Source organism: Spermophilus citellus (assembly GCF_964194105.1).
Source record: "Spermophilus citellus genome assembly, chromosome: 13".
Classification (NCBI taxonomy): Eukaryota; Metazoa; Chordata; class Mammalia; order Rodentia; family Sciuridae; genus Spermophilus; species Spermophilus citellus.
The window spans coordinates 80,792,144-80,810,208 of record NC_138193.1 but is presented as its reverse complement, the minus strand read 5'-3'; the positions used below and the strand labels follow the sequence as shown (position 1 = coordinate 80,810,208).

Genomic DNA, 18,065 nt, shown 5'->3' with positions numbered 1-18,065 from the left:
AATACAATTTCTTTTTAAAGTAATATGTCAGTAACTAATAAAGACTATGTATACCCTTTGAAATAGAAAGTCAGTCTCTCTCTCTCTCTCTCTCTCTCTCTCTCTGGGGAGTACTGGGGATTTATCCTACTAATGTTTTACCACTGAGTTACATACTCAGGTCTTTTTAATTTTTTTGTTTTGAAACACAGTTTCAATAAGTTGCTGAGGCTGGCTTCGAACTCTCAATCCTCCAGCCTCAGTCTCCCAAGTTGCTGGGACTACAGTCATACACCATCATACCCAATGAAAGTTTCTTTTTAAAATTCTAGCCATTAAGGGGGGTGGGGGGAATATGTGCATATAGAAACACATACACAAACACAAACAGATATGTGCACTTAATATCTACTGCAGCACTTTGGGTTATTTTGGCAATGGTAAACATTAAAAACAGTATGAGTCCATCAATAGGGAAATTATTGAAAAACAACAGTATAATTTTACTGGGGTATACTATGTATCTTCTGCAGGCATTAAATGAAGATTGAAGAGTAGTATATAAAGTGTAATACCACTTTTATTTTTATAAAAAACATAAAACCTCAAATATTTTCTCTAGATGCCTGTTTACAGAGACAAACATGGAAGAATACTTAATTTTTCTTTGTTTTACTTTGGTTTCTACAACAAAGGCTTTTATAGGGGCAAGGGAATACTTCAAGAACCCTTTTGGATTTAAGAATCACTGTTCCTTGGGCTGGGGATGTGGCTCAAGCAGTAGCACGCTCGCCTGGCATGTGTGCGGCCCGAGTTCGATCCTCAGCACCACATACAAAGAAAGATGTTGTGTCCACCGAAAACTAAAAAATAAATATTAAAAATTCTCTCTAAAAAAAAAAAAAAAAAGAATTACTGGTCCACCCTGTTTCCCTCAATGAAACAGGGTGGAACAGTAATACTGTTGATACCCAAATCCAATTCTCATCTCCACCAAATAGCATTATATAGAAAACATAAGGTTATCCCAAAATTGATACAGCCAAAGTAAGCTACTCCTCCTTCTCCATCCTGGTTAATGTTCTCCTTATCACCAACTTCTAATATCATCATGGCCTGTAAACTTAACTTCCACAGTTTCTTATACATCCTCTTATTATTTCCACTGCCAAAGTCCTAGTTGAGTTCTAACATCTGTGCAGAAATGACTAAATATTACAGGTTCAAGAGTGCTCTCCGTAGAAAGGTCTATTTGCAAGACTGGCCTTTGGCTGGCATATGGGAACTTAGATTCCAGGAGACTTCCCCACCATTCACTATGTATTAAAGAGTGGCTACTGTGCCTGACTTGTTTAGACTGAACACCTACTTTCCTTCCAGAAGTCTGGAATTTTGGTATATGCTAAGTGGAGGTACTTAATGACTGACCCAATAAAAACCTGGGATTTCTAGGCTCCGATAAGCTTCCCTCATAGACATTTCATATATGTTAAAACAACTTATTCCTGGAAGAATTAAGCATGTCCTAAGTGACTCCACTGGGAGAGGAATCTTGGAAGGAATCTTGTATCTGGTTTCTTTTTAGTCTTTGCCCCATGTGTCTTTTCCCTTGTTGATTCTGCTTTGTGTCCTATAATAAATCTCAAAAATGAGTATGACTATAAGCCGAATATTTGGTGAATCCTGTGGGCACACCTACCCTACGGAATCACTATACATGATGGTGATCTTGGAGATTTCTGTCATGTCATCTCCACTTCTCTGCAATGATGCAATACAGCAGGGAATACATTTGTCTCCTACCTCAAACAAGTACAAAGCCAGAAACAATGGTTTCAGACTTTGGACAACAGGCAGAGGAAAAAGTGACATCTGAAGGAAGAGAAACATGCATGGTAAATGCCAAAACTACCCCAGCTCTTTGTCTAGGGGCCTAGTTTCTAGGCCCCAATTCAATAAGAAAAAACACAGAATCCAACGGGTTTCCTGAGATGAGAATCCAGAAATCAAGACAGTCAGAATTCATGGGTTAGAGAACCTCAGAGAGGTCAACCTGAACAGAGCATCCTCTGGAAATCTGGAAAAAGCTGACTTATTCTTTAGCTGAGAACTTATACGCACATTTGTGGGAGGAAACACTCAAGCCTAGTGAAACTACCTCTGACGCACTCACACACTCCCAATGAGAGCGCCAGAATGATTTCCAGAATTCACACAAAGCTCTCAGAATAGTTCATATTCCCAATAACCTCAACATAAATAGCCCATCAGGAAGAATATCCAGGATATTGCCTCACACCAGTTTAATGGGAATAATCCTAGACCAAAAAGGCTGCTCTGGTCCTGCCTAACAAAGCATAAAAGCAAGCAACAGAGAACTGTTTCCAAGCAACTTAACTAAGAACAAAGCTCAAAAATTTTTAAAGGGATATAAGAAAATCCAGCATCCACCAGTGTGAAATTAACAATGTCTGGCATCCAATAAAAAATACAAAACAGAAAAGTATGACCTGCAATCAATAATGAGGGAAAATTAATCAAATGAAATAGATCCAGAAAAGACTCAGGTAACAGAATTCATAGACAAAGACATCAAAACATTTATCATTAATATTATTAGTATATTCAAGAAGAAAAAGCCTGAACATGTTAGAGTCATGAAAGACATTAAAAAATCCAAAATGAATGTCTAGAGATGAAAAAGACATTGTCTGAGGTTGAAATGTCTTCTCTAAGTAGGCTCCACACCACACATTAGCCTACTTTCTTCAGCATAAAGCGTAATCCAAATAGATGCCACAAAAATCTGTCACAAAATCTAAAAAAAAAAAAAAAAGATATTTATGTCCTATTCAGAACCTTTAATTACTCCACCTTACAATGACTTAGGTTGCCTAATTCTCAGCATACAATGAGAAGCAGCAAAATTTTAAGTGTGTGCAGGCTACTGAAGGTTAAGTATACTTCAGATTATCAAGGGTGACAGTACAAGCACACACAGACACTCACAATTACAGGACAGACATGATACTGTTAAACAGTAGAATAAGGGAAGATACAGCAACCAAAAATATTTACTACAGGAGCAGATAGGTGTATGGATTTTAATGAGCAGGCCACTAAAACCTCAATGACTGACCTAGGTAAACAACAAAATATACCCTTCAGGTTTTGGCTTTTTGTCCATCACACTGGGTCAACTTATAAGTACTTTGAGAAGTCTAAGATCTGTGAATTAAAATAAATGCCATTCAAACTGACTTAAAAGTATAAGGTTAATAAAGTTAAAAGAAATACCCACCCAGGACATAGAAGTGAAAAACTCTTTCAAGTCTTCAAGGAAAGTTGTATGAAATTTTTATTACATCTTATTTCATAATACATTATGAACTTTTTAAAAGAAATATGGCTCTGCTAGCATTTTTATTCACTTGATTATAATTCTATACTTTTCAAAATTTAATTTTAAAGGCACAGACCTTATCCTTTTTGTAAACATAAGACTATCACTGAAAAGAGTAGAACTGCATTGACTAAAGAAAGAGCAGCAACACAGAATCTCAACTACTTGTTTGACCTCTTGACTACTATGGAGGTCAAAAGTCATTAACATTATAAATACAGAATGAAAGACAAAATTAGAAATTCATCCTTTCAGCAACCACCAAAGTTGACAATTGATTCAATGAAGATACACTGTCCCCAAGTAATACCCCACAGATTTCTTAGTAATTACAAAGGAGATGATGTTCCTTTATGAGGGGCAGATGTGGCGATTATCACATTAACCAAGTGCTACAACCCTGAGTGCACCCCAAAGGCCATATGTCAAAGGTACCACTGATCCCCAGAGTGGTGTTTCTGGGAGGTGGTAGAATCTTTAGAAGGAGGAGCTTGGTGGGAAGTCCTGAGGTCACTGCAGGAATGCCCTTAATGGAGCATGCCCTCAAAGTGCACTATGGGATTTCAGCCCCTTCCTCTTTCCCTTTTGCTTTCCGGTCATGAGGTGAGTGGTTTTGCTCTACCACACACTCCCATCATGATGTACTGCTTTTGCCATATGCCCAAAGCAATGGGGACAACCAATTATGGACTGCAACCTCCACAACCATAAGCCAAAATAAACCTTTTTTCTTTTTGAGTTAATTATCTCAGATATTTTGATATAGGGATAATAAAAACTGACTAACACACCAAAATGATCCAACTTAGTTGATGGCATCAATGGATACCTGATATTACATTCCCTGAGGTGATACAATGAGAAGTACCCATAACCTATGCAGTCTTGATAAAAATATTTAATCTGAGTCTCATCATGAGAAGAAAAAAATATTAAACAAAACAAATAGAAAATATGAGAGAGGGTAGCTAGCCTAGGCTCTTCAAAAATAGGTTAGTGTCATTAAAGGGGCGGGAGGGGAACAAGGGAATTATTCTGAATTTAGAGAATAAAAAGAAACTGCAATCAAATAAAATGCATGAATATAACTGAATCCTCAGTCTAAAAGTAAAATACCTATAAAAGCAATTTTTAAAACGGGGAAAATCCGAACATGGACCATGTATATTAGATGATGATATAGAAATGCTAATATTTTAGGATACTGATATTATTGTATAGATTATACCTTATTCTTAAGGGATGTTTGCTGAGAGATCTATTAACATTGTAGTCTGGCAAAAAAGAAAATTTTTTTTTTTTTGTGTGTGTATGTGTGTAGAATAAGACCATCTGAGAGAGAAAGCAAATAAATGTGGCATAAGATCAATAATTTGTGAATCTAGATAAAAGGCATGTAGGTGATTCATTTACTGTTCTTTACAAACAACAAAATTGGAAGATGCTATAGTTTGGATAAGGTTTGTATTTAGCCCCCAAAGGTTCATGTGTTGGAGCTTGGTCAATAGTGTGGCAATATTAAGAGGTAAGGCTAATGAGAGGTCCTTATGTAACTAGGGACATGCCCTCTGAAGAGATTATAGCTCTCTCTTTAGAGCTCTTGCCAGAGCAAGTTAAATGAGGGAAGCCAATAGCAGAATTGCTGTCTTCCTGTTGTGTGAAGTGCCTTCCCTCCTATACTCACTCCCATGATGACATAATCTTCCATGATGTTCACAGCCAAGAGAAGCCTCACCAAAGAGCTGAACCAAATCTAGCATTATTATGCCTTTGAATCTCCAGAACTATGAGCTAAATAAACTTTCCTTTATAAAGTTAGCCTGCTTCAGGTATCTCATTGTAATAACAGAAAACAAACCAATATGGAAGGGAAAGATCATTAACATTATTTGAATACATAGACCACACTGAATAAAAGTCACCTTGTAATTAAATAATAAACCGAATATCCATGCAAATTCGCTATAACTTCAACTTGCCTTTTCCAACTAGCATTTTCTGGAAACGGGATTTTTCACCAAAGCTCTATTTCTTGAAAAACATGATATAAGAGGATGATGTTCCTTTATGAGGGGCAGATGTGGCGATTATCACATTAACCAAGTGCTACAACCTTGAGTGCACCTCAAAGGCCATATGTCAAAGGTACCACTGATCCCCAGAGTGGTGCTTCTGGGAGGTGGTATGGCTCAGCGGTAGAGCACTTGCCTCGAAATCCTCAGCACCACATAAAAAATAAATAAGAAAAGATATTGTGTCCATCAAAAAAAAAAAAAAAATGATATAAGAGACTGCCTAAACTCAATTCAACTACTTGAAGAATAGAACAGATAGGTTGTTTCAGATAGTAAGATCTTTCTTCATTCAATAGATCAAAAGAACAAGAGACATAAGTACATACTCAGACAAAGAACATTTAAGTTGATCATCTTACCTCCTAAAGCCTAGAATCAGGCTACCTCTCAAAGAATTAAATGAAAAAGGCTCTGTATTTGATTCCACTGCAAAAGAAAATAATCATCAATAAATCTCAGATCAAAAAACAAAACAATAAAAAAATCATGAGTTACCAACTTGTGCACGCGCGTGTGTGAGAGATACTGGGGATTGATCCCAGGGATGTTCTACTATTGAAATCCCCAGCCCTTTTTATTTTTTATTTTGAGACGGATTCTTGCTAAGTTTCCAGGGCTGTCTTTGAACTTGCAATCTACTTGCCTTAGCCTCCTGAGTAGCTGGAATTACAATACTTTTACTTTCAATTGGGAAATTTTATTTAAAAAAATTTTAAGTGTTTTTATATCAAATTATTTAGATAATATGGTAACAAATATGTGCAATATAAACTATTTTTAAAGCATCTTATTTCATTTTCATAAGTATGTACAATTAATGAATTTATAACTATTCCTTTGCATAAATGGCAATTACTAATGTATAAGCATTCTCAAATCACTCTGACACACATCTGAGGCTGAATGTTACTGGATACTGTCACACTATGGAAAGAGACTGAAATGACTTTTGTCCTTTAAACAGAAAAAGGTCAAGTTCTTTTCAGAGTAATGTTGGGTTCTCTTGAACCATTCATACTTCTCATTCCATTTTCTTCCATGATTAATAACTGCACTGACACAAGAGTCATAAAAAAATAGGTCTTTACCTCTATTATGTAATTGATTTATACTGATTTTCACCTTTCTGAGCATTTATTTGCTTACTCCATTTGGCATTTAACAGTCAATAATTCATCTCAATGCTGACATCATAAGCCTGATTTGCTTAGAATTAGGCCCTGTACTAATTCTTCATAAGACTTTTGCCATAACTAGCAAGAAATCACTATTGGCTCTCCTGAATTATTTTTCCCTGCAATTATACTATCATGTTTAAGTAACTGATTTAATAATTTTCTATAAACGTAATGTGGATTCTGAATAATTCAAGGTTAGTGGAATGAAAGAAGAATTCAAAGTAAAGACAAATTCTGGAGATAATAAATATTGTTTATGTGACTCTTAGTATTATCTGATTTAATTTTTTTAAAAACTCATGGGAAGAAACAGTAATTTTAAAAATTTATTTTGGCTCACTTACATATAAATAAAACCATCCCAGATCAACTATTATATCCCTTGAACAAAAACCCTATGGCTATGGTTTCATAGCATTTGAAAATCTAAAAATCTTTAAAATGAGCTGTACTTAGGTACTCAAGGAATTTTAAAGTGGATACAACCACAGACCTCTCAGTAACCTTTAATTTTGCTTGATCAAGTTAATTTGCCATTCCTATATTCCTATAGATACAAAAGGGAAGGTATATCCTAGTCTCCCACAAACTTGATCAAGAAAATCCATCTATCCTATCTAATATCTGATATTCCTTGTGATGTAGTAGCTAATAGTTCATATCATAGAGCAGCCAATGAAAATTATAGAACTGTTCTTCAAAGATCTATAAATCCAAGGTGAAGGGAGGGTACTTACAAAAGTTAACTCATATATTATATCTTTAGCCTTCTAGTGGCTGGCATTGTTCTTTTTCAAATTTAATAAACAACCTCTTAAAAATGTTTTTTCAGACTATTCAAAATAGTATTTCATACAGTATTGTGAAGTTTTTTGCCTTACAAAGGTGGTCAGAAACATCTCAGAAAGCTGGAAGGCTGCTGACACAAGGTATCTAGTTTCATTAGCAACAAAGAAAGTCTGAAAAATCAGGAGGCTGACAATAAAGTGGAAACGATGGTATGACAAAAGGAAAAGGCAGCTCTCAAGTATGCACCTTATGAGCTAGATTCCTCCACTAATGTGTCTCTGTTTTCATCTTGTCAGCATAGAAAAATCTATATATTATATAGAGTGGAAGGCAAAATCAATATGCTCACATAGCAGCAAGTATTACACAACCTTTGACTCAAATAACTATTACTTTAACTATCTGATATAAAGAAATAGGCTTGTACTATTTGAAGATAATTGTAACTTTGGAAAATGAAAATATGACAACTGGACATGTTGCCTTTCCCTTATACTGTTAACTACTGTTCATTAATGAACTTTTTATTTTATTTTATTTTAGCAGTAATGAACTATTTTAAATGACACATACACAGCTCATACATACCTAATAATCTGGTTTCTAAAAAGCTTCCACCTATACAATTTGAATATACATTAATCAAATCTAGCTCGTGGGAGCTAGAAATTACTGTTTGTGTGTTGGTTTTAAATGATGTTATTTTCCACAAGTTCTGAAATATGTCTAGTAACATCATGGATATGTTTAAAAATGAAGAAATTAAGATAAGTGGTTTTTAATTAATAAAAATAAAATATGATATGGGGAAAAAATAGTTAAAGTCAGAAAATCTTGCTTTTGACTCAAAGCACTACTACTACCTCGGGCAATTCATGTAACCTCACTGTGCCTTTCTCCATCTATCATTTGAGGCAATTTTATTAAGAAGTGATGAGCAGTAAAGCATCCTAGCAGTTTTAAATGTACAGTAAACATCTGCAGTGTTTTTGTTAAGAAAACCTAGGACATATCTTCACATAACTTAAAGATCATGATAGATGCAAATGTGAAAAATACTTTCAGAAACTGTCTCAACTGATTTTCACAACAGCTCCCATAGAGTAGATAAGTAGTACCATTCCAATTTAAGGAAAGTAAAGCAAAGGCAGGTTGACATCTTCTAGGTCACATACCAGCTGCTGAATTAAAAGTAGGACCTGAGTCTTAAGGGTTCCCAGTCTAACCTCCACTCTAATACCATCTCCAAGCTCCTTCCAACTTTAAAAATTAATTCCAAATTATTCACAAGTTCAATCACAAATTTATCAGTCTGACTTTAATATAAAAGCTTTCTTGCTTGCACTGCATGAGCTACCTGCATGCCCTCAACTGTAACTGAAATTGATACCTGTCAAATTTACTGCTAATGCTGCATACTTACAAAATGATAAAACGTAGTCCAAGTTCCCATTTACAGCTTCACTTTTCAATTCAGCTTGAGAAAACGTACTACTTTCAGGTAGACATTCATTTTTCTAGGGATAAAGCATGTATCAGCAATAATATGCCTCAGTTAACAATATTTTAACACATCGTTCAAATTTCCTACATTCTGAATATTGCTTTTTATCACCATATTCTGATAATATAGCTTTTAAAAATGATCTTGTAGAACAATATAGAGAACAAATGAATTTTAGCAAAAGTTCTGTAGTAGAGTTCCAACATTTTAAGTTGAATGCTTAACTTAAATATCAGTTACACATAGAGTTTTCTTTCTAGGAAGACTTTACTATTGAAAACTAATATTCTCTCACTCAGGACAAAACAAAAATTCAATGCATAGAACTAAATGATATTTTGGGACATATCATGACATAAAGATTAAACATATTTAGCTGGGCATGGTGGCATGCACCTGTAAACCTGGCAGCCTGGGAGGCTGAGGAAGGAGCATCATCAAGTTCAACGCCAGCCTCAGTGATTTAGCAAGGCCCTAAACAACTTAGCAAGATACTGTCTCAAAATAAAAATTAAAAAGGGCTGAGGGTGTGGTTTAGCACTCCTGGGTTCAATCCCCAGTACCAAAAGGGGGGAAAAAAAAGATTAAACATATTTAACTCCAAGTAGTTCTTCACTTGGTGCAATATTATTTATTTAACAATTTAAGTACAGGAACAAAATCGAGCTCAAATATACTTATAGAATCATTTTACAATAGCACAAGATCAAAAACCATCTGAATAATAAATAATAGACAATGAATAAAAATAAATTGATATATCCATACAGGAAAATAGTATATAGGCATAAAAAAAATTGTGAAATTACATATTGGTATGGAAAGTATGAAATGGAAAAAAAAATAGTTTGCTGGATAATATGAATAATATAATCTAATTTTTGCTAAGAGATTTCTAAAGCATACTCATATGTAAAAGAATACATATGTCAACTGCATGACCAATATGATTCTGCAACATGTACACTCAGAAAAATGAGAAATTATATCCCATCTGATTCAAATGTATGATATTTCAAGGTCATTGTAATGTCATGTGTAACTAATTAAAAAAAAAGGATACATATATCAAGCAAAAAGAACAGTGGATGAGTTGTGTAGTTTTATCAATTAATAGCATTTTATATTTTAATCAATGACTGTGTATTATATAATTTTTTTAAAATGATATATATATTTGTTAATGATTAACTAATGATACAATACCATCAGCCCTACTAACCATTTAACAGAACTTATTTCTGAGCCAAAAATACTTAACACTGAAATTTCAGTAAGGAAGGAAAAAGAGTTAAAATGAGAATAAATATAAGCAAATTTAGGAGAAACTTCAAAATCATACCTCCCTAAAATACCAATAAAACACAGGCACAGTGGTACATGCCTGTAAACTTGAGAGGCTAAAGTGGAAGGGCTGCTTAAGCTCAGAAGTTCTAGACCAGCCTGGGTAACATAGCAAGACTTCATCTCAAAAAAAAAAGAAAGAAAAAGAAAATGGAATCTTGGGTTATATTTCTTTTCTTCTTTCTTTTTGGTACCAGGGATCAAAATCAGGGTGCTTAACCACTGAGCCACATCCCCAGCCCCTTTTTATTTTTTATTTTGAGACAGAATCTCACTAAGTAACTGAGGGCCTCACTAAGTTGCTAAAGCTGGCTTTGACTTGTAATCCTCCTGCTTCAGCCTCTTGAGTCACTGGGATTACAGCCATGCACTACCATACCAGGCTTGGGTTATATGTCTGCAAAGAAAGAAAACATTTAGGGAAATGTTTTAAAATTATTTTAACAGTAAAATACCTATGGCATAGGCTAAAAATACTCTGCTAAGAAATTAGGAGGAAAGGTAAAGACACTCAAGTTATAAACACTAACATTTAGAGGATTGTAATCATGTAATTATTTCTAGGAAAGGAAGGAACACTGCAACATTATTAGAAAAATCAAGGCATTATGTGAATAACTGCCTAGGTAACAGATTTTTTGAACAAATACTTTCTATTAAGTACTTGCTGCTCTGCCATGCTGTTCCTAATTGTATAGCACTTTGTTTTCAAAGTAAAAAATGCAATCCTTGCACTGTCCAAGTCAATTTCTTCAAGCGCCCCTTTATCAATGCCTTGCCTATTCTGGTGGAGATAAGAAGTACACAGCAGAAAAATAATGTTTTGAAGTCAAACAAAGATTATTACAAGAAAAAAAACACAAGACTGATAAATATATTATGGATGCATTTATGAAAATTCATATAGAAATAAAGAAAGATTCAAAAACTGAAAATTATAATTGCATTTTAGGCTGGGACTGAGGAGTGAATATTGTTTTATTTTAACCTTTGCTGATAATGGCATATTGTCTTTACCAAAAAAACAAAAATGCTGCTTTGCCTTTCTAAGTTAAACCACTATATATACTAGCTAATATTTTTAGAAAGCTTTAAAAAATTATTCACATGACCACTTTTAGTTCCTAGCTCAATTATGTCTTCTTTTGGTGACTATCAAATATTAAGGTGGAAAGACATTCTCCTCAATTACCCAATTAAAACTACACTTGTACTCACCTGTAAAACAGCACGTACTGACTTTATACTATCAAAGGCTGGAAACACATAATTTACATATGTCTCCTGATCGGGATTTATTCCCATTTCATGCATTCCTTTGAGGACATCAATTATACCTGAAAGATAAAATACAGAAGCACAGAGATGAACCTGGAAGAAATTAACAAAATGTCAGAAAGTTCAGTTCAATTATTTTCTGAATCATAATGCAGGGAAATTACTTAGCATTTTGTTTGTCTAAAAGAGAAAGCTGAAAAGCTAGGAAACTGGGAGGTATATGATGATAAATTTTAAAAATTCTTTTCTCATCTCACTCTATTAAGTCAGTAGCGAGTGCTAAGAAAATATTCTTAAAATTATGAGTATTAGAAAACTTAAAACCATTAAACAACATGCCTAACATTTCTAGCACCCCAATAGAATAGATCATAAAACATCATTGCTATCATGCAGGATGATGGACTCACACAATAAAACATTTGCAATGGGAAGGGCTTGGGGAATGGAATAAGGGGACCTGTCAAACACAAAACCAGTTTCAAAAAGTGTTTTTGATTAAGCATTTAAGTAAAAAGTACTCTAATTGTTACCATCCTCTGACTTCATATTTTATAATATAAAAATAAAAAATGAATAGAGAACAAATGATCTAATGAATTATTGTCTTACTATATTTAAAACCTATTCAAAGCACTGGTTATGTAGCTTAGTGGAAGAGTACGTTCATCACATGCGCAAGCCCCTGGGTTTGATGCCCAGCGCCACAAAAACAAAACAAAACAAGGACTAATTTAAAAATCTAGTAAAATATTCCTTTCCATTCCCCACTCACAAAAACATATTTTAATAACTTCTTAAAAGATCATTCCATATTTTCCAAGCTACAGTTAGCTTCAAATAGTACAAACTGATTTCTTTATATCAGATTCAATTAATTCTATAAAACTAATAACAGTTTAATAAAAAGGACATTTTTTTACCTTTTTAAAACTTACTACTTTAGTTGCATTACTTTCATATTATTAAAACTTCTCCTAAAAGTTTTTGTTTCTGAAATACAATGTCCCCTACAGAAAAATTACATATCTAAAAAATTTTATTATATAATGTGCTCTAGTACAAATGATTATAAGTTCCCACTGAGTACAGAAAGATATAGGTAAGTTTAACTACATTATGAAACATCTTCACATTTGTTTAGATAAGATTCAGATTATAGATCAGAGTATTTTAACTTTTGAAGAGTTTTATACTCACATAAAAAGTAGAAACAGCCCAATAAAACAGAATAGAGAGCCCAAATATAAGCTTACACATACATAGTCAACTAATTTTTGACAAAGACACCAAGAATGCACAATGAGGAAAGAATAGTTTTAGAATAGTGCTGGAAAAATTGGATATCTACAGGCAAAAGGATGAAACTGGACCTTTACCTGATGGTATACACAAAAATCAATTCAAAATGGATGAAGGAATGTTAGTAACAATTACCAAACCATCAATAATGACCAATAATCAAAGATTAAAACTGTAAAACTCTTAGAAGAAAACTCTGGTCTTGGCAATGATTTTTTTTCTGGATTTGACACCAAAGCACAGGCAACAAAGGTAAAACTCAATAAGTGAGACTGCAACAAACTAAAAAATTTTAGGATGCCAAAGAAAGCAATCGACAAAATGAAAAGATAGCTACAGAATGAGAGAAAATATTTGCAAACCACTTATCTGATAATGGTATATATGTCAATATCTATAGCCGTATCTATGTGTATCTCTATCTATCTACGTATCTACATAGTCAGGTCCTTTGCCCATTTTTCAACTGGGTTGTCTCTTTTTTTGCCATTTAGTAATATGAGATATATACATAGACATATATATTTACTACTATATAGAGAGAGATACTACTATACATATATATGTATACTATAAGTAGATCTCATACTACTGAATGGCAAAACCCAGACAACCCAATTAAAAAACGGGCAAAGGACCTGAATATAGATTTTTTTCAAAAGAAAGCATAAAATGGCCAACAGGTTTACGAAAAAATGTTCAACATCACTGAATATCAGGAAAATACAAATCTAAACTATGATATCACCTCACACCTATGAGAATGACTATTACCAGGCTGGGGTACAGCTCAGTGATAAAGTGTCTGCCTAGCGTGTGCGAAGCCCTGGGTTTCATTCCCTACACTGAAAAAACAAAACCAAATTAAAAAACCCAGAATGACCATTATTAAAAAAGGTAAAAGATAACAAACGCTAGTAAGGATGTGCAGGAAAGGGAACCTTAGTACACTGATGGTAGGGATATAAGCTGATTTGGACATTATGGAAATCAGAATGGAAGTTCCCCAAAAGCTCAATAATAGAAGTACCACATGTCCCAGCAATCCTGCTTCTACATAAATTTACAAAGGAAATAAAAACAGTATCTTGAAGAGATGTCTGCATGCCATGTTCACTGCAGCAATATTCACAGTAGCCAAGATGTGGGAATAATATTCTGTTGACAAATGAATGGATAAAGTACAAATAAGTACACGACCAAAGGAACTCCATATCATATACAACCACGTAATGGGATTCTAACTGGAACAAGTTACACTTTATTCTACTTATATATAGTATGTCAAAATATATATCTAGAAAGAACAAGTAAAAAAGAAAGAAAATGTGGTGTAATAATCTGGCATAGTGGCACACTAACATACTACCAGCCACTTGAAGGATAAAGCAGGAAGATCCTGAATTTGAGGACAACCTGGACAATTTAATAAGACCCTGTCTCAAAATAAAAATTTTAAAAAGCCTTTGGGATGTAGGTCAGTGGTAAGAGCACTTGCCTAACATACACAAAGCCATGGGTTCCATCCCCAGTATTGCAAAAAAGGAAAACTAAAATGTAATATACAAGGGACAGTAGGGTGGGACATTATGCAGCCTTAAAAAAATAAAGAAATCCCATCATTGGCAACAACATGGATAAACATCTTTATTTAGATAATCTGTGTTGCTAGCATTTTCAACTTACATAAATTTCTAACTGAAACTAAAACAGGCTTAAGATAGCCTTGGAATCACACTGAAAGCCCAGCTAAGATCACTCCCTCAGGCACCCTTCACTAACCATAGTCAGATGAAAAGAAAGAAGCACTTTTTTAAAAAGAAAGGAAAAGAGATAGTGGGGTTGAGTAGTGCATGCCTGTAATTATAGCAACTTGCAAGGCTGGGGCAGGAGGATCCCAAGTTCAAGGCTAGCCTCAGCAACTTGAGGCTATAACAAATAAAAACGGCTAAGGGGCAGGGGTTGTGGCTCAGTAGTAGAACACTCACCTAGCACTTGCAAAGCCCTGGGTTCAATCCTCAGCACACATAAAAATAAATAAAATAAAGGTATTGTGTCTAACTACAACTAAAAATTTTTTTTTAAATGACTAGGGATATAGCTCAGTAGCAAAGTACCCCAGTTCAATCCACAGTACAAAAATAATGTAATAAAAGATGATTGAGCTGAGCTGATATATCTATACAAAGAATGTAACTCCCTCCTTAAAACAAAGAAAGATAAAAATAATCTAACATTAAGTCAGAGGATTTCTCAGAGGCTGAGGAAGAAGGATTATGAATTCAAACCCAGCCTTAGCAACTTAGCAAGGCCCTAAACAATTCAGCGAGACCCTGTCACTAACAAAATATAAAAAGGGGTGGGGATGTGGCTCAGTGGTTAAGCACCCCTGCATTCAATCCCTGGTACCAATAAATAAATAAATAAACAAGAGGATTCCAAACCTCTAGGAACTTAGTAATTTAACCTAAGATAAATAATCTAAGAAAATTATTGCAATGTACCATGAGTAAAGTTTCCATTCAAGAAGTCTAATAAGAATTAAAATAGTTGAACCATTCTGGGAAAGAGAGGGTTCACTTGAACAACTTCTAGTGACTACAACTGTCTGCTTCGTGGGATTTTTACCTCTTCCCAATGCACTCACTTTATTAGGAGGTAAAGTCTTACTTTTTTGAAAAGTTACCTGTATTCTGACACTTCATTCAACTGGCTTTAGGTTTTCTGATCACCCCTTCCTTATATATTTTCCCCTCTTCATGTTCTTATTTTTATGTTTTCCAACTATCCCAAAGGCTGTACATCCCTATTCATTCTGGGAATTTCCTCTCACATAGGCAAGATGCTGAAAATGTTATCACTCTAAGTGGTGACTTTTCCATTTATGCCACAATGAAAAATACTAGTAAGATGGGCCATGAGGAAGTCATTTTAAGAATCTTTCTTATGGCACATTCCTGCAATCCCAGTTACTGAGGAGGCTAAGGCAATAAGATCACAAATTCAAGTTTAAGGCCACATTTAACTTAGCAAGACCCTGTCTTAAAATGAAAACCCCCAGTAAAACACACACACACACAAAGAATCTTATGGTGATTGCTACATTCGCAACCAGAATATTTGATCAGAAATTCGATCATCCTACTATTGAAAATGCTTTCTTTGATTTCTTGAAGGGTTTTTATTTATTCATTATAAAATACTCCCACATATTCTCCATCACTAAAGCCATTATCTTCTTTTTTTATTTCTATGAGTACATATGTATATGACTTTCACTGGACAAAGATCAAGTTCCTTACATCAATAAGAATGTTACTTTTTTCTACAGAAACCATATGGAATACATACAGCCATTTCCCTGTTAAATGAAAGAAACTATAGAATAGAATGATCTTCCAGGACTTCCTACAAAGAAGAAAAAAATGGAACTATAAAACAATTAACAACCTCTTATATTCTTAATTCATTATCTATCAATGAAGCATAAGCATCAGTATATTTCCACATAAAATTTTTATTGAGTAAAATATGCCACCTCTTTTTAAAATGTCCTTAATAAGGGCTGAGGGTACATCTCAGTGGTGGAGTGCTTGCCTAACATGCACAAGGCCCTGGGTTCAATCCATAACATCACACACACACAAAAGTCCTTAATGTAAAAATTGGTACCCAATTTCTAAAAGATGACTAAGAATTTTTATAAAAGAAATACATTATAATATTTACAAATGTCTAAAATGGAGGCATTATTGTATAAAAAGAATACTTGAATAAGACAGAAATCCTCCATTCTAATCCCAATATTATTGACAGCTAGATGGAAAACCTAAGGTCAGTCACCGAATCCCCTCTGTGGCTCTCAGTTCCTTCCTTAATACAATATGAGCTTTCAAAAAGGCACCTTTGAAATCTAAATTCTGCAATTCTATGAAAAGATGGATTCAAGATAAAGCCCATTTTCTACTAGTTCAACTCACTATAACTATAGAAATAAATTACCTAAATTCTTTTATGTTTACTAAGTAGCTATAATGTCATAACCAATTCAAGTCTAGATACCCTGTTATGATTAGAAAAGCAAATTTACCTGATAAACACACTTCAACGGGGTATCAAAATTATTTTCATACCTGTGTAAAGGTAAATAATACATGCCTAAAGAGTGATGCAATGATGTAAACTTTCTGCGGTTTAAAGATACTGGGTTAAAGGTTACCTCTTGTAACTTTCAAAACTGAAGAACAGACAAAGAGTTAATCAACTAGCATATTGTTTTCACAAAGATTTTTCTAAAAAGGATTTAGAGACTTTTATAGCCAGAAACAATTAGGGAATACTTGTTTCACTATTTCCTTTAAACCAGAAGACGGCTATATATTTAAAATAAAATTGCAACATGAAAGTCTGCTAAAAGCACTTTTTTTGTTGTTTGTGCATTTTGTTTGTCACCCAATGTCACACTAACAACTCTGCATCTCATTCCAAAGCACATTATACTGTGAGATAAAATGAAAAAGACCATTTTTTGTTTCCCCAAGGGGGAAGTACTTCTGTTAAAAGCATCTTTTTATAAGACTACTCTTTCTGAATTACCAATAATGCAAACCAAAGAATTAGATACTGTACTCTAAAATTTAATATTTGTTCAATTCTTATTCATATCCTATAGACATCCCATGTGTGCAAGGGAAAAGTATGCTAAATGCTTAAACGTACTTAAGTACCTGAAAGATTGAACATTTCTGTCCTTCAATCAGCAGGCTGTCAGGTCACAAGCACTCATTTTGCAATAAAAGTTTTCTTGCCTTTTCTATTATTGTAATCAAGCTCAGTTCAGAAGAAAAAGACTGGTCCACAAAGAAAATGGTGCACTTCTTGTTTTCATAAACCTGATTATGTATAACTTTATAAAAGGATAGACAAACTACTTTCAAACACTAAAGAAAAAAACTTAATGTTAAAAATCAAAATGAGATGAATTAAAAAATGAAATTAAGATGAAAGAAATCTTATGTTTGTTTTTCAGTTTGTTTGTTTGTTTTTGTGGGGCTGGGAATTGAACTCAGAGTCTTATGCATGTGAGGCAAGCACTCTACCAACTGAGCTATATCCCCAGCCCTATGTTTGTTTATTTTAATGCTCAGAGACTTTACTATGATTTAACATAATTCTATTTCCTCCACAAGATCTAACATTGAGGAATAAGTATG

At 34.0% G+C, this 18,065-nt stretch overlaps 1 protein-coding gene across 1 annotated transcript in view; it reads right to left on the bottom strand.

Annotated features, from left to right (window-relative positions):
- The window catches only part of LRPPRC (leucine rich pentatricopeptide repeat containing), a 108,005-nt gene that overhangs the window by 68,509 nt on the left and 21,431 nt on the right, over positions 1–18,065 (bottom strand). The window contains exons 12-14 of the mRNA XM_081264072.1: positions 11,491–11,609; positions 8,848–8,941; positions 5,817–5,883 (exon numbers count right to left, since the gene is read on the bottom strand). Of these exons, the coding sequence (XP_081120198.1) occupies positions 5,817–5,883; positions 8,848–8,941; positions 11,491–11,609 (280 nt within the window). The remainder of the gene's footprint in view (positions 1–5,816; positions 5,884–8,847; positions 8,942–11,490; positions 11,610–18,065) is intronic.